This window comes from Perognathus longimembris, unplaced genomic scaffold (assembly GCF_023159225.1).
Source record: "Perognathus longimembris pacificus isolate PPM17 unplaced genomic scaffold, ASM2315922v1 HiC_scaffold_137, whole genome shotgun sequence".
Taxonomy (NCBI): Eukaryota; Metazoa; Chordata; class Mammalia; order Rodentia; family Heteromyidae; genus Perognathus; species Perognathus longimembris.
Genome location: NW_025956364.1, coordinates 45277 through 69288, shown reverse-complemented (window position 1 = coordinate 69288; position 24012 = coordinate 45277). Strand labels below are relative to the sequence as shown.

Genomic DNA, 24012 nt, shown 5'->3' with positions numbered 1-24012 from the left:
AGGAAGGCCCAGGCCTGAGTTCTAGTCCCCATGCCCAAGTTAAAGCATTAAGGCCCAGGGCTCTAGTTCAATGCCTTGCCCAGAGTTCAAGTCCCAAGTCCTGATTTCAGTTCTTTGGCCTCAAGTTCAGGGGTCCAAAGACCTAAGGTTAAGTTCCCAGCCTGAAAGCAATGCCTGGGCCACGGTTCAAATTCCAAACCCCGTGTCCTATTCCCAGGCCTAGAGTTCACATCCCAGCCCCTGAATGCAAGACCAAGGTCCAAGTTCCTATCCCGGGGCTTGAGTTCAAGTTCCAGGCTGGAGAGGAAGGCCCAGGCCTGAGTTCTAGTCCCCATGCCCAAGTTAAAGCATTAAGGCCCAGGGCTCTAGTTCAATGCCTGGCCCAGAGTTCAAGTCGCAAGTCCTGATTTCAGTTCTGTGGCCTCAAGTTCAAGGGTTCCAAAGACCTAAGGTTAAGTTCCCAGCGTGAAAGCAATGCCTGGGCCATGGTTCAAATTCCAAACCCCGTGTCCTATTCCCAGGCCTAGAGTTCACATCCTAGCCCCTGAATGCAAGACCAAGGTCCAATTTCATATCCCGGGGCTTGAGTTCAAGTTCCAGGCTGGAGAGGAAGGCCCAGGCCTGAGTTCTAGTCCCCATGCCCAAGTTAAAGCATTAAGGCCCAGGGCTCTAGTTCAATGCCTGGCCCAGAGTTCAAGTCCCAAGTCCTGATTTCAGTTCTGTGGCCTCAAGTTCAGGACCCAGGATTTTAGTTCATGGCCCAGGCCTTTTACTTCAAGTCCCAAGCTTTCACTTTAATTCCACAGACTAGAGTTCAAGTTCCAGGCTGTGAGGTCCAGGCCGTGACCCTCAGAAAAGGGCCGCGATATGTGGTTCAATTCCAGGCCCCGGGGGGGTAGTCCCAGTCCCCAGTTCCTAGCAAAGGCCCTCAGTATAAATGCCAAGCTAAGAGTTCATTGCCTAGTCCCCCAAATCAAGCCCACACTTTGAGTTAAAGTCTGAGGCCCATCTTTTCAGTCCCCAGCCCCAGAGTTCCAGTCGCTGGACCCGTAAGTTCATGATGTGGCCCCTGAGTTCAAGTCCTAAGCCTGGAGTCCAAGCCCCAGGCCCAAAGTCAAGGCCCAGGCTGTAAGTTCAAGTCCAGGCCCCCATTAATGGCATAGGCCTGAGTTCAAATGCAACCTGTGACATCTAGGCCGAGGTCCCAATTCCAAGTATGGACTTGGACAACATTCCCAGGCCCCCACTTCCAAGAGTTTGGGTTGAAGGCCCCGAGTTCATGGCCTGGGCCATGAGTTCAACTTTCAAGCCCCGTGTTTGTTTCCAGCCCCCAGTTCAAATCTCAGAACTGAAAGAAAAGGCTCAGGCCAGAGTTCTTGTTCCACAGCCCATGATCAAGTTGCAGGCCCCAAGTTCAGGTCTCAGGCCTGAATTGCAGGCCAAGGTCAGATTTTATGTCCCTGACCACAAGTCAAGTCCCGGGAATCAAGTTCATGTGTCAGATCCTTAGGTCAACTCACAGGCCCCCATTTCAATGTCCAGCCTGGATCTCCTGGTCCAGGCTCAGATTTAAAGTCCAGGCCATGATGTCACATACCAGGCCCTGAGATCAAAGTCCCGTCACTGAGTTCAAGTCTCTGGCCTCGAGTTCAAGTCCGAGGCATCCAGCTAACATCCTGGATAGTACAGTCCCGATATCCAAGTTCAGGCCCCAATTTCCAGGCCTAAGCCCCAACTTCATGGCCCAGGCCCTGAGTTCAAAGGCAAGGAAGAGAATCCACGGCCCAGGCACCAAATTCTAGGCACAGGTTCGGAATTCCAGTTCCAGAGACCAATTTCAGGGCCCAGGACAAAGACTGAGACCCGACTCCCAGTCCTAGGTCTCTAGTGCAAATTCCTGGCTATGAATTCAAGTCCAAGGCCATGATTTCAAGTCCAAGGCCTGCAGTAGAAATCCCAGGCCCTGGCTTCAATCCAAGTTCCTGAGTTCACAGCCAAGGCCCAGACTTGAATGCCCGGGCCCAAGTTCAAGTCCCAGGCCATGAGTTCAGGGCCATGAAAAAGTTCAATTCTCAGGTGCTGAGTTCAAGGCTCAGGTCGACAATTCAGGTCCCAGGCCTCGAGTTCACGGCCCACTCCAGAGCTCAAGGCCCAGGTCTTGAATTCAGGGCCCAGGCTTCGAGATCAAGGACTAATCCCTGAGTTCAAAGCCCATGCCTCAATGTCAAGGGCCAGCACTGATAAAATGTCCATGCCCTAATTTCCAGTCCTAGGCCCCAAGTTAAATGCCCAGGTCCTGAGTTCAAGGCCAAGGCCCGGAACTCAAGTCTGAGGCCAAAATTCAAGTCGCAGGCATTGAACTCAAGTCTAGGCCAAGAAGTAAAAGTTCCAGACCCAGCATCACGTCACAGGCCAGAGTTCAAGTCCCAGGCCACAAGATCAACGCAAAGGCCCAGAGTTCAATGCCCACTCTGAGCTCAAGGCCCCGGTCATGAGTTCAATTCCCAAGCCCTAAGTTAATGTTGCAGGCCCTGAGTTCAAGTAGAGCTCAGAGTTCCAGGACAAAGCAGAGATCAAGTCCCAGACCCTGAGGTCAATCCTAGGCCTCAGGCTTAAGTCCCAAGCATTGAACTCAAGTCCCACGCCCAGAGTTAAATTTCCAGCCCAGCATTCAAGTCACAGGCCTTGACTTCAAGTCCCAGGTGCAGCGATCAAGACACAGGCCCCAGCTCAAAGCCCAAGCCCAGAGTTCAAGTTCCAGGAACTGAGTGTAAGTCTGAAGTGCCTGTTATAAGTCACAGGTTGAATACAAAGCCCAGCCCGGGGATCAATGCCTCGTACTCAAGTTCAAGTCCCAAGCTGTGAGTAAAACTACCATGTCCTGAATTCAGGTCCCAGGCTTCAAGTTCAAGGACCAGTCTCTGAGTTCAAAGTCTAGGCATGGAATCCAAGGGTGAGGTTCTAAGTAGAAGGCCCAGGATCTGGATTACAGTTCCAGAGGCAAGTTCAAGTCCCAGGCAACAGATCAAGTCCAAGCCCTGAGTTCAAGTGCTAAGCCCATTCCATTCCCAGCCATTTAACTCAGGTCCCAAGCCCAGAGTCAAAGTTCCAGGCCCAGCATTCCTTTCTCAATGCTTGAGTTCAAGGTCCTGGCCCCATGGTCCATTCCAGGCCAGAGTTCAAGTCCAAGGCCCCAAGATCCAGGCCCAGGCCCTGAGATCAAGTCCCAGCAGCTGAGTTCAAGGCCCATGTCCACAGTTCAAGGCCTGGGCCCCCATTGGGGGAACTCTGTTTCTTAGGTCCTTTCACTCATTCAGTCAGCCAATGTTACTGAGCAGATACCGAAGCCAGACACAAAGGTCGGGGGAAAGCAGGTTTCTAAGGAATTCTGTTAAGTTCTTAGAATTAAGCTTTAGCAATGAAACCAGCAGAATTTCTTTGGCCATTGAGCCGTTTCCATGGTAATCCCCATCCAGACTACATCATGGGGGATTTCACACGTAATCACAGGCTGACGCACAGCTCCTGATACCGGCTCTGTAAAACATGCTTGGCTGTACCACAGAGAGCCAGAGGGAGCTAATCTGACCAGCCAAGGCCTTGAACCCTGCTTCATAATCAGAAGACCTTGACAACAAAGAGGCTCAGGTGAAGAAAGGACAGAGTTCCCATGCCCTTCAACAACGGTGCCTTCCACTTTAGAATGGTTGTCAATTGTGGTTATAGACATGGCAAAACACACACACACACACACACACACACACACACACACACAGTGGCTTAGAAGTGGAATGCTACACCATAGTGCAAGACATAGACTGGGACTCTGTTGCTGAGACAGAAGATTGATGGGAGAAGTTTTGTATAGGGAATTACACTCTATTGCCACCCTCCCTCCACACAGCACCTGCCTTCTGTCTTCCCCCAGCAGCCACATCTGGGAAGGGGAGGGGAGGGGACTCTGGTACAGGGGCAGAAGGAGGACAGGCGAGGTCTCTAATACCCAGCCCTCTCTCCAGACTGGACTGTGGAAAAGACCAGACCCAACCTCCCAGAGGGCCTTTCAGGATGAGGGGCCAGCTGAAAGATGCTCATGGAAGAGCCTTGAGGTCAGAGAAATCAACTCAAGGACCAGCCCGTGCATCTTACCACTGAACAAAGCAAGGCAAGACAAGGAAGAACTTCATTCCAGGCCAGAGTGAGGGAGGCCTAATCTGAGCCTAGATACTGAGTCATGCAACCTTCCTTGCTCTGTGAATTGTGTTTCTCTTTGTTGGTTGGCCATCCAGACTCATGGCTTCCAAATGCCCTGGATAGAAAGAACTGGGCTTCACAAGGTACTCAGGCACTGGGAGCCAGGAGAGAGCCAGTACCAAGCAAGTGCCCCCTTTCAGCCTCTGTGGTTGTCACGTGACCTCCCACCTTTCCCTTCTTTACCCTGGAATCAAAGGCTGAGTCCCTGCCACATATAGATGGCTCCCTCCTACCGACTCAGGTAGCTGAGATCTGAGGCTCAACATTTGATGCCAGCTCATGGTGAACAGACCAACACTAAGCATATCTTGGCCTTTCTTGGGGCCAAGCCAGTGAGCATTCTTACTTTCTCGCTGCGGAGACTACTACATCAACAGCCATGGTAGCCTCCTCGATCAACAGGCCATTGGATCATATAGTCAGTGGACAATCACTGCTCTTCTTTTCCCTCCTAGCCACTAAAGTGAAGGGGTGAGAGGAGCAGACTGTACCAGGCTTGCATAGTGTTAGCACAGAACAGAGACAGGACCACAGTTTGAGCAGAGAAGCATTAGTAACACATGAAGAAAAACATTAGTAATAGATGAAACCCCATCTTGGAGGTCAAATTGGCTTAAATCCCCAATTTTCCAGCCCTAAGATAACTTCAGGCAGCATAGTTTACATCTCTGAATAGCAGCTTCTCCCACAACATGAGGTGGCACTTTTGTTCTAAAATTAACATGAAAGTGTCGAGTGGGACATGGGGTACTTGGAGAATCTCAGCACCTGCCCAGCCTCACCACATCTATAAAGGAAGGAACATTAACAAAAAAAAAAGCAATCAGGGAACAAATATCAGCCCAGTTCTACAGTGTCCTCGGAGGAGCAGCCAGAAGATAGAAAAACCCAGACAAGAGCTTGTTTTAAAAGACAAAGAAAAATATGATTAAGCAGGGCTGAGAATGCTGTAATGGAAGAATGAAAATACATTCCTTCCCAGGACACTTGCATGTCAGCAGCTGATAGGGGCAGGAGTGGCCATCCCAAGGCCATGGGCACCTCCAATTGCCCGGCAGAGCATATGGGTCCTTGTGGACAATGGGCAGGCGAGAAGGGGCCAGGCCAGGGCCATCAGGGAAGGGCAGCCTTTCTGGGCAATGGGGTGGGGTCCCCAGGTCTGCAGCCTATGACTTGGGACTATGTGGCTTGGACTCTGTGCAGCAGTGGCTCCTTCTCATGCATCCTCTTTTTGTAAACTGGAGGGCAGTTGCAACGGCAATCACTTCCAGGTCCCAGGGAGGCAGCTGACCTGGATGGAATAAGGCTCAGAAAGGTAAAGGATTGCTCCTAAGATCACAGTGCTAGTGTGGTGTGTTGAGGCTAGGCCGATGAGAGCTCTCCCAGTCTTCATCCCCAGCCAAGGAGACTGTGTAATCACCTGGGCCTGAGAACAGCTCTGAGGTGAGCCTAATGGCCTGTGGCCCAGGAGCTAGTTTTCTCAGCCCCTCAACCTGATCCTCCACCACCTGGCCCTGTCCTCTCTCCCCCTGCCAATCCCCCACCCCTGACACAACATGTGGGAGTCCTCCTTCAGATGTCCACGCCCTTGCTCCCTCTCTGCGAAGCCAACCATGGCCAGCTTCCTGTCTGTCTCAGATTCCCTGTCTTCCTTGTACCTTCTCTTCCCCTGTTCTACTAGCTTGGTCCAACTCTCCTCAGCTGGGTCTGGGGTCAGGGCACGTGGGCTGACCTTGCACATCCTAGCTTCCTGCCCCTCCCAAAGGCCTCCCCAGCTATTAGCCCTGTGAAGGGTCTTCTGCTCTCAGATGGGACATCTAGTCGCCAATGAGGGGATGGTGCATGCAGTCAAGGGGCAGTTACCTCTGGAAAGAGGGTCTAAAACACCCCACCACAAGGCTCTAAGTATTAAATGCCAGAGCATACAAAAAGCAGCTAGCAGCTGGAGGGAGCGGGCCTCACACCTGTAATCCTAGCTACTCAGGGAGCTGAGATCTGAGGATACCACTGCCAAGCCAACCTGTGCAAACTGAAAAGACTACTCTCAACTTAACTAACAAAACGCCTGAACTAGAGAGGTGGATCAAGTGATAGTGCGCCAACCTTGAGCCAGAAACAACTAAGCAAAAGCTTAGCTGGGAATGTGAGAATGGTACAGTGCTTGCCTACCATGCATGAAGCCCTGGGTTCAATTCCTTAGGACCCCATAAACAGAAAAATCTAGAAGTTACTATGTGGTGCAAGAGGTACAGTGCTAGCCTTAAGTATAAAAAAGCCAGTGACAGTGCCCAGGCCCTGATTCCCAAGCGCCAGGGCTGGCAACGAACAAACAACAGAACAAAGCACATCAAAAGCCTTAAGTCCTGAGTTCAAGCCCTACTACTACCAGCAAAATAAAATAATGTAATACTACTACTACTACTACTAATACTAATGATAATAACAGCTGAGTGCTGGTGGCTCATGCCTGTAATCACAACTACTCAGGAGAGTGAGATCTGAAGACTGAGGTTCAGAGCTAGTCTGAGCCGGGAAAGTCCATGACATCCATTGCTCCAATTAACCAGCAATAGGCCAGAAGTGACCAGGTACCGGTGGTTCATTTCTGTAATCCTGGCTACTCAGGAGGCTGGGATCTGTAGAGCAAAGATCAAAGTCAGCCCAGGTAGGAAAGGCCATGAGAATTTTTTCTCCAGTAAACCTCCTGAAAATTGGAAGTGGAGCTGTGGCTCAAAGTGGTAGAGCACTAGCCTTGAGCAAAAGAGTTCAGGGACACAGGCTAGGTCCTGAGTTCAAGCACCAGAACTGACACAACACCACCACCAGCAGTAGCAGCCAGGACCTTATGTGGCATATCCTAAATGTTCTTAATTTTCTTCTCTCATTCCCTGGTAATACTCCCTCCCCCTCAAGGACCTCTCTCTGCCTCCTCCAGGTCTACCCTGAACTGTGAAATCTGGGTAGGGTACAGTTTCAGGCTGCAGATGCTATGACAGCACGGCTTAAACTGAATTACACTGAAACCAGAGAAGCCTTCATGTCTCCCAGGGAGTTCAAAAGTATTGGCCCTATAACTGCACTCTGGACCGGAAAAGGCATTCAGTCTGCTCACAAGTCCTTCGGCTCACGCTCTAGGGCAGCTTTCTGCCCTTTGAAATAAGCTCATTCCTTATGCCCACACATTTGGGAATCCAGGATTGAATATTAGCTCTATTACACAAAGCCCATTTCTAAGGTATTTCTTTGCATGCTATCAGAGTCCTGTGTAATTTCATCTCTCCACAGAATCAGTCTTGTTTGTACAGACGAGGCCTTAGGCTCCTATGAGAAAGAACAGATGAAGGAGAGAATGACAAGAAGCAAGGTATCATATGCCAAGTTCCATAGGAACTTGCGCACTGATTTTTCCATTTCTTTGAAAAGTACCACTGGGAGTTTGATGCAATAACTCTATGCAGTGCTTGGGCCAATATGGTCAATTTCTAAATTTTTGTTCTTATTTAACAGGTGATATAGAGAGGGGTTAATTTCCGTAAGTCAGGTAATGAGTATATTTATTTGGACAATGTCACCCCTTTCCTTCACTCTCTCACAGTTTTTCTGCCTGTCCCCACAGACATGTTGCACAGTTCTTTATCAACATACTGTTTAAAGAGTACCACTCTTGCATTTGTTCACCTTTGTCCCTCCAATTAATATGGCCATTTCAATGGTGTCATTTCTGTCTGTCTCTAAGCCTGGGCATGCTTTCATATTTCTAGGTCTCCCATTTCTTTCATTAAGATTTTATAAGTTAATCTTGCTGAGACACTCCCAGAACAGAGAGACAAATGATCGATGGTCTCCCTGATATGCGGGTGTTAGAATTAAAATGTAAAGAGACAGAACAAAGTAAACAGGTCTCAAGATACCAAAATTCAGAAAAACCAAGTGAAGAGGACACAGAATGAGTGGAAAGTGAGTGAGAATAGTAATAACAGAAACAACAACAATAATATATCAGAGGGGACCATTGCTATATTGGACAGGGATGAAAGGGAATTAAGCAACTCATAGGTAGGAATGGAAAGGAAGGAAAGAGTGAAAGAGGGAACAGATGTTGCTAAACAAAAGGAACGTAATGCACATCATCTGACATGGAGAAAATGATTTATTGTTAAAGTTCCTAAGTCTGCATAAGCTATGTAGAGTAAAATGATAATTTTCATCATTGTGAAAGTTAAAATGTATACTGCGATATATATACGTAAATGTGTGTGGGGGGGGGTGGGAAACTTAAACCCAGGAAGAAAGATTCTATCACTTTCACTGTTTCATTGTTTGATTTGCACCTTCTCGGTGAAGTTAACACCTAGTTATTTTGTTTTTTTGCAGGCTACTGTGAATGGGACTGTTTTCCTGATTTCTTTCTCAGCCTACTCATTATTGGCTATAGAAAAGCTACTGAATTTTGTATGCTGGTTTTAGATCGGCTAAATGAATAAAAATACTTATAAGCAGTAGAAGTTTCCTGGTAGGATTATAATACTTTATCTGCAATAGAGACAATTTGAGTTCTTCTTTCCCTATTTGAATCTTTCTTTCTCCTGCCTTATCTTTGGCTAGGATTTCTAGTACCTTACTGAATAAAAAATTGGCACAAATTCACTCTTAAAAAATAAAGACATATTTCACTCCAGACAGCTACAACAGGCATAAAACAGCATAAAAAGTATTTGATTGGCAGGAAGGGTAGAACTATCTCCTTTCCCTTTTCCTGTTTAAAAAAATATTATATTAGGTATGAACTCAGAGACTTGCACTTAGTAAGCAAGCGCTTTACCACTTGAACCAGGCCTCCAGCCTGTCATCATTTTTAGAGACAAAGAAGTTGCTGTCCGTGTGATTACTCACATCGTCTTCCGTGTCTTTGTACAAAGTATTCAAACAAGATAGAGAAACAAATATCGCCTTTTGGAAAATGCGTCTCTTGAATTAAGAAACATACACTGCAGGGAACATCACCAAACAGCAGTGAGCTCTCACCAGGGGCAGTAAGGATAGTCACAACATGCTGCCACTGCAGAAAAGAAAATCCTCAGCTTAAGCTTGTAAACACACACAGAAAGGATGTTATCACCACAACCCTGGCATGAGAAGTAGGTGGGGAGGCCATGAAGAGGCGGCTACTTTACACGTGCTTGAGAATTTAGTGCATGAGTAAAAACACATAGACTTTTTAGGCCACTTAGTTCTGAGGTAAAGAAGTAGGAGTAAAAGTACATCTGTCGCAGCAGTTTCACAGAGCCCCTAACTCCCAAGAAATCATGAAATGCCAGAGTCCTATTCAAAAATGTTTACCTTGCACCTAGTTTGCCAATGGTATCCAAGCTCCTTGGGTTTTTCTTCTCCAACCTAGTTCCCTGCCCACACTCTGAAGTGATTTTTGCAATTAGGCCTACGAGGAGACTTCAAGGCTTTCTTGCTGATTGTATTGATACTATTGGAAGACACCAAAGGAACCCAATGAGAGGCCTGGTAGTCCACCTACAGCTAAAAGAACGTAAAACCAGACTCCTGACACACTTACACACACACACACACAATCACACCAGTTTCAAACCCAGAGCCATCACTGAACCAAGTAGATTCTATGCCAACGAAACCTGCAAAAGTACTTCCTGACAAGTCAGAAACTGCAGATCCTGACTAACTATAGACACATTAGAAACTTAGGATATAGTGAAGAGCTAGTATTTAGCAAATACCAACAATGTTCCAAAAACAGGATGCATACCATCTCACAACCAATCTGCACAACTGGGTGGCATTCTCCCCATTTTGTAAGGCACCTGAGGCCTAAGTTGACAGAAAGTAGCATCAGTATACAGTGGGCACCAGTGGCTCACACCTGTAATCCTGTCTACTCAGGAGGCTAACATGTAAGGACCGAGCTGAGCAGGAAAACCCGAGGCTCTAATTTGCAGTTAATGACCAAGATTCCAGTAGTGTAACTAGAGCTCAACATTGAGTAGGAAAGGCTAAGGGATAGACCTCTGGCCCGGAGTGCAAACTCCAACACATATACATATAGAACTAGATCAAATGGCAACCAAGTTGAGCCACCGGAGATAAGGCAACAGGAAATACTTGGTTCCACCAAGCACTGGTGACGTCCCAGCCATTTGCAGTCTGAGCCAGGGGCCTAGAGCCCCTCCGTGATGCTGATGGGCTCTCTACTCACACATCTGTCTCTGATACCACAATTCCACCCTCTCATGAGGCATACGCATTATTGTCTCCGAGAATTTTTCAGAGTCACAATCAAATCTTCCCAGGCCAGAGAAGGTTATCCCACCCATGTCCATGTTACACACTGAAACACACACCCCATCGTCCTCTGCTCCAAGAGCACCCACTCGTATCCTTGGCAAGATATCCCCAGGGGACTGCAGTTTCTGGAAAGGCACTTGCAAATTCTCTGAGCACCTGATCGAAGCTCTGTAGTCCTGGTCCTACATCCCTGAGAGGATTTTCCACTGGGCAAGCAGTAACACCAGAAATCCAACTAGCAGAGTGGACCCAGATTGCAAGCCACCTGAAGCTTGAACACAATGAGCCACAAACATAAACAATTCTCATCCTGCAACCCTCATCTGTCAACTGAAAACAAGCTCAGGCATTTTGAATTGAAGCTTAAAGAGGGATGGGGATGGAAGGTGCTTACTGAGAATAACTAGGGCCCCATGCTCTGGAAATTCCTCCCACTGTTCTACTATATGTTGGAGAAAATTAGCTGCATTTGTTTGGGTACCAGAAAGATTCCACTGCCATCAAAGGACAGAGAATTCACTTAAATGTTGATCAAGAGAGGCTTGAATCTCAGGGACAGTGTACTGGCCATGAATTCAAGCCCCAAGACTGAGGAGAAAAAAAAATAGTAAAAATGCCAAGAAACCTGTAATCGTAGCTACTTAGAAGGCCAACCCAGGAAGAAAAGTCTCCAGGAGACTATTACATCCAAAACACCACTCAAAAACAAGAAGTAGGGGTGGGGAGGGTGGCTTGTCTAGTTTGCATGAAGACCTGGTCCAATTCCTCAACACCACATGAAGAGAAAATGCAGGAAGAGGTGTTGTGTCTCAAGTGGTAATGTGCTACCCTTGAGCAAAAAGAAGCGAGGAACATGCTGACAGCCTGAGTTCATTCCCCAGCACTGGCAGGAAGAAAAACAAAAACAAACAACAGCAACACAAAACACCAGAAGTAGCACTATGTGTAAATGAAGGGCAGGCCCTGGGCGAAAAGGAGCTCAGGGACAGCACCCAGGCCTTGAGTTCAAGCCCTAAGACCAGGCAGAAAAAGAAAAAGTAAGAAAAGCTGATTGCTCGTGGCACATGCCTCTCATCCTAGCTACTCAGGAGATGGTGATCTGAGTATCGCAGTTCTAACTCAAGCAAGGGAGGTAAGTCCATGAAACTGGGATCTGCAATTCACTACCAAAAACGCAAAATGGGGCTGTGGCACAAGTGGCAGAGGGCTGGCCTTGAGCAAAAAAAGCCGAGAGACAAGGCCCAGGCCCTGAGTTCAAACCCCGGGACACAGAGAGAGACAGAGAACCCAGACCCAGTTCTTTCAGGTCCTGCCTCAGACCAGGCTGTCGTTTTCCCTCATGCCATTTTCATCCTCCAGTAAACTGAACTAAAAGCATGTACACCTCAAAGTGGTGGCTTAGGTCCACTCTCCACACAGCTCGTCCATGTGTGGCATAAGGAGGACGGTGTGGCTCCCTAAACATAGAGCCATGGGGGGGGGGGGGTCACTACCATCGCGGAACATGAAGGGGAGGGGGGCAGGCGAACGAAGGAAGGGCGGGTGGGCAAGGGCAGTCATTGCATTCCACGGTCATGTGTGAAAAGGGGAAGTGTGGGTCGGGGGGAGACGCGGCTGGGGTGTGGAAGGGGCGACACAGGCCAAGATGCATTAGACGTTTTACACACCGCCATATTGGGCTAAGCCCCCTCAGGACACTTACTTAACCAATAATCAATAAAGAAGGGAAATGACAACTAATGTTCACACAATGCTAGGTTGAGTCTTCGGTCTCCACAGCCTCTGAAAGGGCAAAGCATGCATGTATGAAAGCAGGTCAACACACACCTCCATTTTGGGTCCTGACTCAAAAATGAAAAGCAAGCACTTCCGGCTTGGGTGCGCATGCGCTTTTGCCTCAGGGGTCGGCAGCGACTCGGCTTTCCACTCGGCTGACTTTGAAGTTATGAACAGCCTCTGAGGGAACGGGAGGAACACACGAGCAAGCGTTTTTCCCGCCACCAGAAGCCCGGCCCGGGACCAACACAATTTCCTCAGCCTCCTAGAGGTTCAGGAAGTATTTCTACAGCAGCGAGCAACCAATCGCAGCGCAGGTACTAGCCTCCGTAGTAGCACTCTCATTGGATGCAAGATGACAGGGCGGGGCCTAGCCTGCCTGGGGTCCGCCCGAGGGCACTTGCAACACCATCAGAATACAGACCACGCTACCATCCGCACCTGTGTGAGGGACACACGCCAGCGAGATTCAAAAGCGGCGGCCGGCCAGGGCCTCAGTAGACGACGACCTCTTCCCGCCTCACGGGGCCTCCTCTACACCTGACACCTGACTGTCACCCGGTGCATGCAAGCACCAACCGGAGACCCCGCGCCAGCACCACCAGACCTACCACGCCACTCCCGACATCGCCCTCGCCTTGATGGACGCCAGCACCACGCCCTGCTGCCGACCGGAGACTGGGGGACCCAGCCCGGAGAAGCTCAGCCGAAAGAACCACCCGGGGCCGCCACCCAGCCTGCAAGACCCCTCCGAGGTGACACCCTGGTTCACACCAGAGCCTGCGGGACCCAGTCCAGCGAAGCGCAGCCGAAAGGACCCGCCGAGGCCGCCACCCAGCTCCGAAGACTCCTCCAAGGCGACACCGGCCCCCGCAGACACCCACAACGCCCTCACCTCCCTGGTGGTCCTGGCCACTGGGTGCGCCCTGCAGGTGCCCCTAGGCCACGTCGATCTGGTGCTGGAGCCTCCGCCAACCTCGGTCCTCACCGTGGACCTCCTAGGCCACAGGCTCGTTCTCATCCCCCAGGACCTCTTGGGCCCCAACCCCCAAGGGCAGCCCGGGACCTCATCCGATGGCCTACTCCTGGATGATTTGCTGGATACACGGCCTGAGGACGTCGTGGTCCGGCAAGGCCTCTGCTGCCAGCCCTTCCCCGACGTGGCCTGCCAGGAAGAGGTCTATACCGAGGATGCTGAAGACACCGAGGAAGCTCAAGACACTGAGGACTCTGATCCTGACTTCCTGGAGCCAAGTTGGTCCAGCCCTGAGCCTCAAGACCCCAGCCCACAACCTGGTCTTGCCAGTGCCCACCCTTCATCCAAGCAGTCACAACACTCAGTATGTATTCAACCCGGACTTCCACCTTTTGAGGTTTGTCCAAGGCTCACTGCTGAGGCCTCTCCCTCTGTCTCCCAGCCTGCTTTCAAATCTGACCAGCCCACCAAATCTACTGGTGTGCCCTATGCACCATCCATGCCCTGTGCAAGGCTAGAGATGCTCGTGCTCAGACCTATTGCCTTCCTCCTCCTACTGTTTGGTTGAGGGTGGTAGGGGGTCTGGTAGAAGCTACCAATGTAACCTCCATAGTTAGGATTTGGTGTGTTGGTTCCCTTACTCGTTATTGGGTTTCTTTTTTGAGTTTGTCTGACTGTGTGTTTGTTTGTATCATTGCAGAATGTTTGAACTGGCTGACTAGGAAATCTGGAAGATGGCCTCAGCCTTAAAACACACTACTTGGAATATATATCGGCTTTGAGTTAGCTGTTTAGATCCTTTTCCTGCAGAAGTCATCCTCAGTTTTTAGACTTCCACGCCATGTTTTTGCTTCAACCATCAGCTCCAGCACTTTGCCTTACAAGCTCACTTTTTCTCCAGTGCCCTACCATTGAATCTTTTTGCATCCATACGAATATAATCATTCTGCCAGCAACCAAACGCGTATGCCTGTATCCCGAGTTTTGCAGGCTGAGATCTGAAGGTCAAGCTTCAAGCCAGCTCCAGCAAGATAGTTGTAAGTTTCTTAGCTTCAACTGATCAGAAAAAAAAGCCAGAAAAGGAGCTGTAGCTCAAGTGGTAGAGTGCTAGCCTTGAGCACAAATGGTCAGGGACAGTGCCCAGGCAACGAGTTCAAGCCTGAGGACTGGCATCAGAAAAAGCTGCAAGTGGAGCTGTGGTTCAAGTGGTAGAGCGCTGGAGTTGAGGGAGTTGAACAAGCTAAGAGACAGAGTCCAGGCCTTGAATCAAGCCCTAGTACCAGCATACATATTCATTTAGTGGACGTTGGCCCTAGTCTCTGCTAATTCATCGCCACCATGGACTTACCTCCACCTGGCACCAATGGCTGATGCCTGTAATCCCAGCTACTCAGGAAGTGGAGAGCTGACAATGAAGGTTCAAAGCCAGCCTGGAAAGGAAAGTCTTTGAGACTCTTTGCAAATGCTGGAACTGGAGCTGTGACTCGAATGCTACAGTGCTAGCCCTGAGCACAAATGCTCAGGGACAGTGCCAGGGCCCTGAGTGCACATCCTAGGACCAGTACAAACAAACCAAGTTCCCTCGAGCAAATTTTCTACTATGCACGTTGGTGACTACAAAGCAAAAACCTTGAAACAGTGACCAGAGATCTTTGTTTTTCTATTATTAGCTTATCAAAGAATTGATGATTTTAAGTAGTGCGTTTTTTGTTTTGTTTTTTACAAACCCTTCCACTATTGGTATATTTTTAAATGTTTTCTCCTGTACTGAAAACCTCTCAGTTCTAGGGTTTGATATTATATACTTATAAGATCCTAAGTCTACTTTGTTCATGGATACTAGTGTATAGACATAATTTCTTACATTACTCTGATCTACAACAGAATTATGTAATTTTTGAATACATATCTATGTATTTCTTGGTTGGTTGGCAAGGACAATAATACCGGTAGATAAAGAGAATTTTGTGTGTTTTGATAAACACCTTTGTAGCTTACTTTTCCTGTCTTACACGCTCTATTGATGCTTCTAAGTTTTATCATTAAATAAAATGCTACTGTCCTTGGTTGGCAGATAACCCGTATCTTTACGGAGTAATTCGTTTTTCCTCCTAATCGTAGTGGGTGGGGGAAAAAAAAAAATCACAGAAACTTACGTTGGATTTCTGTTTTGTTTTTCTAATTCTAATCCCTGGACTGTGTCCCATCCCCAAGCCTGACATGAAATCCAGGAAACTGGGGTCAAGTTCAGGCTTTTAGGGTCTGGGCCTTGAGTTCATGTCTCATGAGGCTATTTCAAGTTGCAGAGCATGAGATCACAACAAGTGTTCCATTCAAATCCCATGCCCTATGTTCACAAACCCAGGCTCTGAGTTCAAGTCCCAGGCAGTGAGTTTGAGTCTCTGGACTCCAAGTTCCAGTTGCAGGGCCTGAATACAAGGCCTATGTGTTGAGGTCAAGGCCTTGGCCCCATCTAGGAGGCCTGACCTTGGAGTTGAAGGGAATGAACCCCATTTCAAGGCCTAGGTCTCAAGTTCAAGTCCCAGGCCCCCAATTTCTCCCCAGGCACCGAATGTCCAGTGCCAGGCCTGAGTTAAAGTTCTGGCTGTGAATTCCGGACGGTGACCCAGTGTTCAAGGCTCAGGCCTCAGGTTCAGTTCCAGGACCCAAGTTGAAATCCCAGGAGGTGTGTGAAAGGCTCAGGCCCCAATCCAAGGCCTGGCTTCAAGTTCATGGCCAGGGCCCACAATTCAAAGCCCAGACCTCGAGTTCCAGTCTCAGGCCCTGAGCGCCAGTTGGAGCAGCCGAAATCAGTTCAGGCCCCGAGTTCATGTTCTAGGACCTGAATTCAGTTCAGGGCCCCAGATCCAAGTTCAAGTCCCTGGCCCTAATTATATGGCCCAGCCCCAATATCAACGCCTTGGGACCAAAAGCAACTCTAAAACATGACGTTCATTCCCAAGTACAAAATCAAGTCCCCGGGCTGGCGTTCAAATCCCAATCCACGAGATTAAGGATCAAGCTCGCATTGTTCGAGTCCCATGCCATGATTTCAATGCTTGGTCCCCATGTTCAGATCCCAGGCCCTGAGTTCAGAGCCCAGGCTCTCATGTGAACTCAAATTCAAGCCCTAGGCCTGAAACATTGCAAAGGCCTAAGTTCGAGTTCCAAGGCCCATGTGCAAGTCCCAGTCCCCAAGTTCACATCCCAGCCATGGAGTCACGGCCAAGGTCCAAGTTTGTGTTCCAGACCTTGAGTTCAAGATCTGGGGCTCGAGTTCAAGTTGCAGGCCTGAGAGTAGGGCTCAGGCCTGAGCTCTACTCCCCATCCCAGGTTAAGGCCCACGTTCCTAGTTTCAGACCCAGGACTCTAGTTAAATCCCTGGTTCAAGGTTCAAGTCCCAAATCCTGATTACAATTCTCAGGCCTCAAGTTCAGGACCCAGGACTGGAGTTCAAGGCGTAGGCCTTCAGTTCAAGTTCCAAGACCCGACTTCAATTCCACAGACTTGAGTTCGAAGCCCAGGACCCGAGTTCAAGACCTAGGCTTTGGAGTTGAAGTCCTAGGCCTCAATTGCAAGTTGCAGAACGTTAGGGCAAGGCTCAGGCTGTCATTTCAGGTTCCAATCCTTCAGTTGAGGGTCCAGGCCATGAACTCAAGTCACAGGCCTGAACTGAAGGCTAATGCCCAAGTTCAAGTCCCAGGCACTGAGTTCTAGTCCTAAGCCACGAGTTCTAGTTGCAGGCCTATGAGGAAGGCCCAGGCCTGGCTTAAAGTCCCAACTGCCATTGCAAGACACAGCGGCCAAGTTCAAGTGTCAGGCTCTGAGTCAAGTCCCAAGCCCTGAATTCAAATCGCAGGCCCGAGTCAGTCAGGACCTAAGCATTCAATTCATGGCTCAGGCTGCTAGGGCAATCCTAAGAACCATGTTGAAGTCCCAGGCCCCGCATTCAGGATGCAATCCCCGAGTTCAAGTCTGTGACAACCACTTCATTCTTAGACTAAGACTTGAAAGCCCAGGCTAGAAGGTCAAGGCCCAGGCTGAGAGTTCAAGGCCCAGGACTCAAATTCAAATCACAGGCCATGAGTTCAAGTACAGGGCTCAGATGTTAGGCCTAGGTTTAGAGTTCAAGGCACAGGCACTGAGTTCATGACCTGGAGGGGGTCACTACGCAATTCTACAAGTCCTTTAAAGAAGAATACTCATACTCCTCAAGCTCTTCTGAGAAATAGAAGGAGAGGAAGTTATCACAAACTCATTTTCAGAAGCCAGTGTCATACTCATCCCCAAGCCAGGCTCGAGTTTAAGGCCTCGGCTGGGAAATCAAGGCCCACTTCAAGCCCAGGCCTCAAGTTCAAGTCCCGGGCCTTGAGTTCAAACATGGGACTGGGTTCAAGTCCCAGGTCAAGAATACAAGTCTCTTGCCTATACTTCATGTCCCAGACCCTGAGTCCTAGTCCTGGGCCCCAACTTGAAATCCCAGGACATGTGTTCAAAGCTTCACTCCCAATTCGAGACCTGGGCCCTGAGTTCATGGCCCAGGCGCTCAATGCAGGGGCCTGTCCCTGAATTGAGGTCCAGACTCGGAGTTCCACTTCCATGCTCCAAGTTGAAGTCCAGGCCCCAATTTAAGGCCCAGTGCTGCTATCAGGGCCCAAGGCCCAATCCCAGAGTTCACGTCCCAGGTCCTTAGTTCACAGTCCATTTACTGAATTCAAAGCCTGAGCCCTGATTAGAAGGCACAGGCTGCAGAATCGAAGCACAGGCCTGGAGTTCAAATCTCAACCCAGAATTCAAGGATCAGGCTCTGAATCCCAGGTCCAGGCATGGAGCTCAGGGGTGCAAAGACTCAAGGTTAAGTTCCCGGCCTGAAAGCAATGCCTGGGCCACGGTTCAAATTCCAAACCCTGTGTCCAATACCCAGGCCTACAGTTTACATACATCCCAGCCCCTGAATGCAAGACCAAGGTCCAAGTTCCTATCCCGGGCCCCGAGTTCAAGTTCCAGACTGGAGAGGAAGGCCCAGGCCTGAGTTCTAGTCCCCATGCCCAAGTTAAAGCATTAAGGCCCAGGGCTCTAGTTCAATGCCTTGCCCAGAGTTCAAGTCCCAAGTCCTGATTTCAGTTCTTTGGCCTCAAGTTCAGGGGTCCAAAGACCTAAGGTTAAGTTCCCAGCCTGAAAGCAATGCCTGGGCCACGGTTCAAATTCCAAACCCCGTGTCCTATTCCCAGGCCTAGAGTTCACATCCCAGCCCCTGAATGCAAGACCAAGGTCCAAGTTCCTATCCCGGGGCTTGAGTTCAAGTTCCAGGCTGGAGAGGAAGGCCCAGGCCTGAGTTCTAGTCCCCATGCCCAAGTTAAAGCATTAAGGCCCAGGGCTCTAGTTCAATGCCTGGCCCAGAGTTCAAGTCCCAAGTCCTGATTTCAGTTCTGTGGCCTCAAGTTCAAGGGTTCCAAAGACCTAAGGTTAAGTTCCCAGCGTGAAAGCAATGCCTGGGCCATGGTTCAAATTCCAAACCCCGTGTCCTATTCCCAGGCCTAGAGTTCACATCCTAGCCCCTGAATGCAAGACCAAGGTCCAATTTCATATCCCGGGGCTTGAGTTCAAGTTCCAGGCTGGAGAGGAAGGCCCAGGCCTGAGTTCTAGTCCCCATGCCCAAGTTAAAGCATTAAGGCCCAGGGCTCTAGTTCAATGCCTGGCCCAGAGTTCAAGTCCCAAGTCCTGATTTCAGTTCTGTGGCCTCAAGTTCAGGACCCAGGATTTTAGTTCATGGCCCAGGCCTTTTACTTCAAGTCCCAAGCTTTCACTTTAATTCCACAGACTAGAGTTCAAGTTCCAGGCTGTGAGGTCCAGGCCGTGACCCTCAGAAAAGGGCCGCGATATGTGGTTCAATTCCAGGCCCCGGGGGGGTAGTCCCAGTCCCCAATTCCTAGCAAAGGCCCTCAGTATAAATGCCAAGCTAAGAGTTCATTGCCTAGTCCCCCAAATCAAGCCCACACTTTGAGTTAAAGTCTGAGGCCCATCTTTTCAGTCCCCAGCCCCAGAGTTCCAGTCGCTGGACCCGTAAGTTCATGATGTGGCCCCTGAGTTCAAGTCCTAAGCCTGGAGTCCAAGCCCCAGGCCCAAAGTCAAGGCCCAGGCTGTAAGTTCAAGTCCAGGCCCCCATTAATGGCATAGGCCTGAGTTCAAATGCAACCTGTGACATCTAGGCCGAGGTCCCAATTCCAAGTATGGACTTGGACAACATTCCCAGGCCCCCACTTCCAAGAGTTTGGGTTGAAGGCCCCGAGTTCATGGCCTGGGCCATGAGTTCAACTTTCAAGCCCCGTGTTTGTTTCCAGCCCCCAGTTCAAATCTCAGAACTGAAAGAAAAGGCTCAGGCCAGAGTTCTTGTTCCACAGCCCATGATCAAGTTGCAGGCCCCAAGTTCAGGTCTCAGGCCTGAATTGCAGGCCAAGGTCAGATTTTATGTCCCTGACCACAAGTCAAGTCCCGGGAATCAAGTTCATGTGTCAGATCCTTAGGTCAACTCACAGGCCCCCATTTCAATGTCCAGCCTGGATCTCCTGGTCCAGGCTCAGATTTAAAGTCCAGGCCATGATGTCACATACCAGGCCCTGAGATCAAAGTCCCGTCACTGAGTTCAAGTCTCTGGCCTCGAGTTCAAGTCCGAGGCATCCAGCTAACATCCTGGATAGTACAGTCCCGATATCCAAGTTCAGGCCCCAATTTCCAGGCCTAAGCCCCAACTTCATGGCCCAGGCCCTGAGTTCAAAGGCAAGGAAGAGAATCCACGGCCCAGGCACCAAATTCTAGGCACAGGTTCGGAATTCCAGTTCCAGAGACCAATTTCAGGGCCCAGGACAAAGACTGAGACCCGACTCCCAGTCCTAGGTCTCTAGTGCAAATTCCTGGCTATGAATTCAAGTCCAAGGCCATGATTTCAAGTCCAAGGCCTGCAGTAGAAATCCCAGGCCCTGGCTTCAATCCAAGTTCCTGAGTTCACAGCCAAGGCCCAGACTTGAATGCCCGGGCCCAAGTTCAAGTCCCAGGCCATGAGTTCAGGGCCATGAAAAAGTTCAATTCTCAGGTGCTGAGTTCAAGGCTCAGGTCGACAATTCAGGTCCCAGGCCTCGAGTTCACGGCCCACTCCAGAGCTCAAGGCCCAGGTCTTGAATTCAGGGCCCAGGCTTCGAGATCAAGGACTAATCCCTGAGTTCAAAGCCCATGCCTCAATGTCAAGGGCCAGCACTGATAAAATGTCCATGCCCTAATTTCCAGTCCTAGGCCCCAAGTTAAATGCCCAGGTCCTGAGTTCAAGGCCAAGGCCCGGAACTCAAGTCTGAGGCCAAAATTCAAGTCGCAGGCATTGAACTCAAGTCTAGGCCAAGAAGTAAAAGTTCCAGACCCAGCATCACGTCACAGGCCAGAGTTCAAGTCCCAGGCCACAAGATCAACGCAAAGGCCCAGAGTTCAATGCCCACTCTGAGCTCAAGGCCCCGGTCATGAGTTCAATTCCCAAGCCCTAAGTTAATGTTGCAGGCCCTGAGTTCAAGTAGAGCTCAGAGTTCCAGGACAAAGCAGAGATCAAGTCCCAGACCCTGAGGTCAATCCTAGGCCTCAGGCTTAAGTCCCAAGCATTGAACTCAAGTCCCACGCCCAGAGTTAAATTTCCAGCCCAGCATTCAAGTCACAGGCCTTGACTTCAAGTCCCAGGTGCAGCGATCAAGACACAGGCCCCAGCTCAAAGCCCAAGCCCAGAGTTCAAGTTCCAGGAACTGAGTGTAAGTCTGAAGTGCCTGTTATAAGTCACAGGTTGAATACAAAGCCCAGCCCGGGGATCAATGCCTCGTACTCAAGTTCAAGTCCCAAGCTGTGAGTAAAACTACCATGTCCTGAATTCAGGTCCCAGGCTTCAAGTTCAAGGACCAGTCTCTGAGTTCAAAGTCTAGGCATGGAATCCAAGGGTGAGGTTCTAAGTAGAAGGCCCAGGATCTGGATTACAGTTCCAGAGGCAAGTTCAAGTCCCAGGCAACAGATCAAGTCCAAGCCCTGAGTTCAAGTGCTAAGCCCATTCCATTCCCAGCCATTTAACTCAGGTCCCAAGCCCAGAGTCAAAGTTCCAGGCCCAGCATTCCTTTCTCAATGCTTGAGTTCAAGGTCCTGGCCCCATGGTCCATTCCAGGCCAGAGTTCAAGTCCAAGGCCCCAAGATCCAGGCCCAGGCCCTGAGATCAAGTCCCAGCAGCTGAGTTCAAGGCCCATGTCCACAGTTCAAGGCCTGGGCCCCCATTGGGGGAACTCTGTTTCTTAGGTCCTTTCACTCATTCAGTCAGCCAATGTTACTGAGCAGATACCGAAGCCAGACACAAAGGTCGGGGGAAAGCAGGTTTCTAAGGAATTCTGTTAAGTTCTTAGAATTAAGCTTTAGCAATGAAACCAGCAGAATTTCTTTGGCCATTGAGCCGTTTCCATGGTAATCCCCATCCAGACTACATCATGGGGGATTTCACACGTAATCACAGGCTGACGCACAGCTCCTGATACCGGCTCTGTAAAACATGCTTGGCTGTACCACAGAGAGCCAGAGGGAGCTAATCTGACCAGCCAAGGCCTTGAACCCTGCTTCATAATCAGAAGACCTTGACAACAAAGAGGCTCAGGTGAAGAAAGGACAGAGTTCCCATGCCCTTCAACAACGGTGCCTTCCACTTTAGAATGGTTGTCAATTGTGGTTATAGACATGGCAAAACACACACACACACACACACACACACACACACACACAGTGGCTTAGAAGTGGAATGCTACACCATAGTGCAAGACATAGACTGGGACTCTGTTGCTGAGACAGAAGATTGATGGGAGAAGTTTTGTATAGGGAATTACACTCTATTGCCACCCTCCCTCCACACAGCACCTGCCTTCTGTCTTCCCCCAGCAGCCACATCTGGGAAGGGGAGGGGAGGGGACTCTGGTACAGGGGCAGAAGGAGGACAGGCGAGGTCTCTAATACCCAGCCCTCTCTCCAGACTGGAATGTGGAAAAGACCAGACCCAACCTCCCAGAGGGCCTTTCAGGATGAGGGGCCAGCTGAAAGATGCTCATGGAAGAGCCTTGAGGTCAGAGAAATCAACTCAAGGACCAGCCCGTGCATCTTACCACTGAACAAAGCAAGGCAAGACAAGGAAGAACTTCATTCCAGGCCAGAGTGAGGGAGGCCTAATCTGAGCCTAGATACTGAGTCATGCAACCTTCCTTGCTCTGTGAATTGTGTTTCTCTTTGTTGGTTGGCCATCCAGACTCATGGCTTCCAAATGCCCTGGATAGAAAGAACTGGGCTTCACAAGGTACTCAGGCACTGGGAGCCAGGAGAGAGCCAGTACCAAGCAAGTGCCCCCTTTCAGCCTCTGTGGCTGTCACGTGACCTCCCACCTTTCCCTTCTTTACCCTGGAATCAAAGGCTGAGTCCCTGCCACATATAGATGGCTCCCTCCTACCGACTCAGGTAGCTGAGATCTGAGGCTCAACATTTGATGCCAGCTCATGGTGAACAGACCAACACTAAGCATATCCTGGCCTTTCTTGGGGCCAAGCCAGTGAGCATTCTTACTTTCTCGCTGCGGAGACTACTACATCAACAGCCATGGTAGCCTCCTCGATCAACAGGCCATTGGATCATATAGTCAGTGGACAATCACTGCTCTTCTTTTCCCTCCTAGCCACTAAAGTGAAGGGGTGAGAGGAGCAGACTGTACCAGGCTTGCATAGTGTTAGCACAGAACAGAGACAGGACCACAGTTTGAGCAGAGAAGCATTAGTAACACATGAAGAAAAACATTAGTAATAGATGAAACCCCATCTTGGAGGTCAAATTGGCTTAAATCCCCAATTTTCCAGCCCTAAGATAACTTCAGGCAGCATAGTTTACATCTCTGAATAGCAGCTTCTCCCACAACATGAGGTGGCACTTTTGTTCTAAAATTAACATGAAAGTGTCGAGTGGGACATGGGGTACTTGGAGAATCTCAGCACCTGCCCAGCCTCACCACATCTATAAAGGAAGGAACATTAACAAAAAAAAAAGCAATCAGGGAACAAATATCAGCCCAGTTCTACAGTGTCCTCGGAGGAGCAGCCAGAAGATAGAAAAACCCAGACAAGAGCTTGTTTTAAAAGACAAAGAAAAATATGATTAAGCAGGGCTGAGAATGCTGTAATGGAAGAATGAAAATACATTCCTTCCCAGGACACTTGCATGTCAGCAGCTGATAGGGGCAGGAGTGGCCATCCCAAGGCCATGGGCACCTCCAATTGCCCGGCAGAGCATATGGGTCCTTGTGGACAATGGGCAGGCGAGAAGGGGCCAGGCCAGGGCCATCAGGGAAGGGCAGCCTTTCTGGGCAATGGGGTGGGGTCCCCAGGTCTGCAGCCTATGACTTGGGACTATGTGGCTTGGACTCTGTGCAGCAGTGGCTCCTTCTCATGCATCCTCTTTTTGTAAACTGGAGGGCAGTTGCAACGGCAATCACTTCCAGGTCCCAGGGAGGCAGCTGACCTGGATGGAATAAGGCTCAGAAAGGTAAAGGATTGCTCCTAAGATCACAGTGCTAGTGTGGTGTGTTGAGGCTAGGCCGATGAGAGCTCTCCCAGTCTTCATCCCCAGCCAAGGAGACTGTGTAATCACCTGGGCCT

The 24012-nt window shown here is 49.7% G+C and overlaps 1 protein-coding gene across 1 annotated transcript; it reads left to right on the top strand.

Annotated features, from left to right (window-relative positions):
* The first annotated feature begins 12983 nt into the window (after positions 1 to 12983).
* Positions 12984 to 13886, top strand: LOC125344514 (proline-rich protein 23A-like). The gene has a single exon (XM_048337024.1). It carries the CDS (start codon positions 12984 to 12986, stop codon positions 13884 to 13886), a length of 903 nt encoding a protein of 300 aa, XP_048192981.1.
* The last annotated feature ends 10126 nt before the right edge of the window (positions 13887 to 24012 follow it).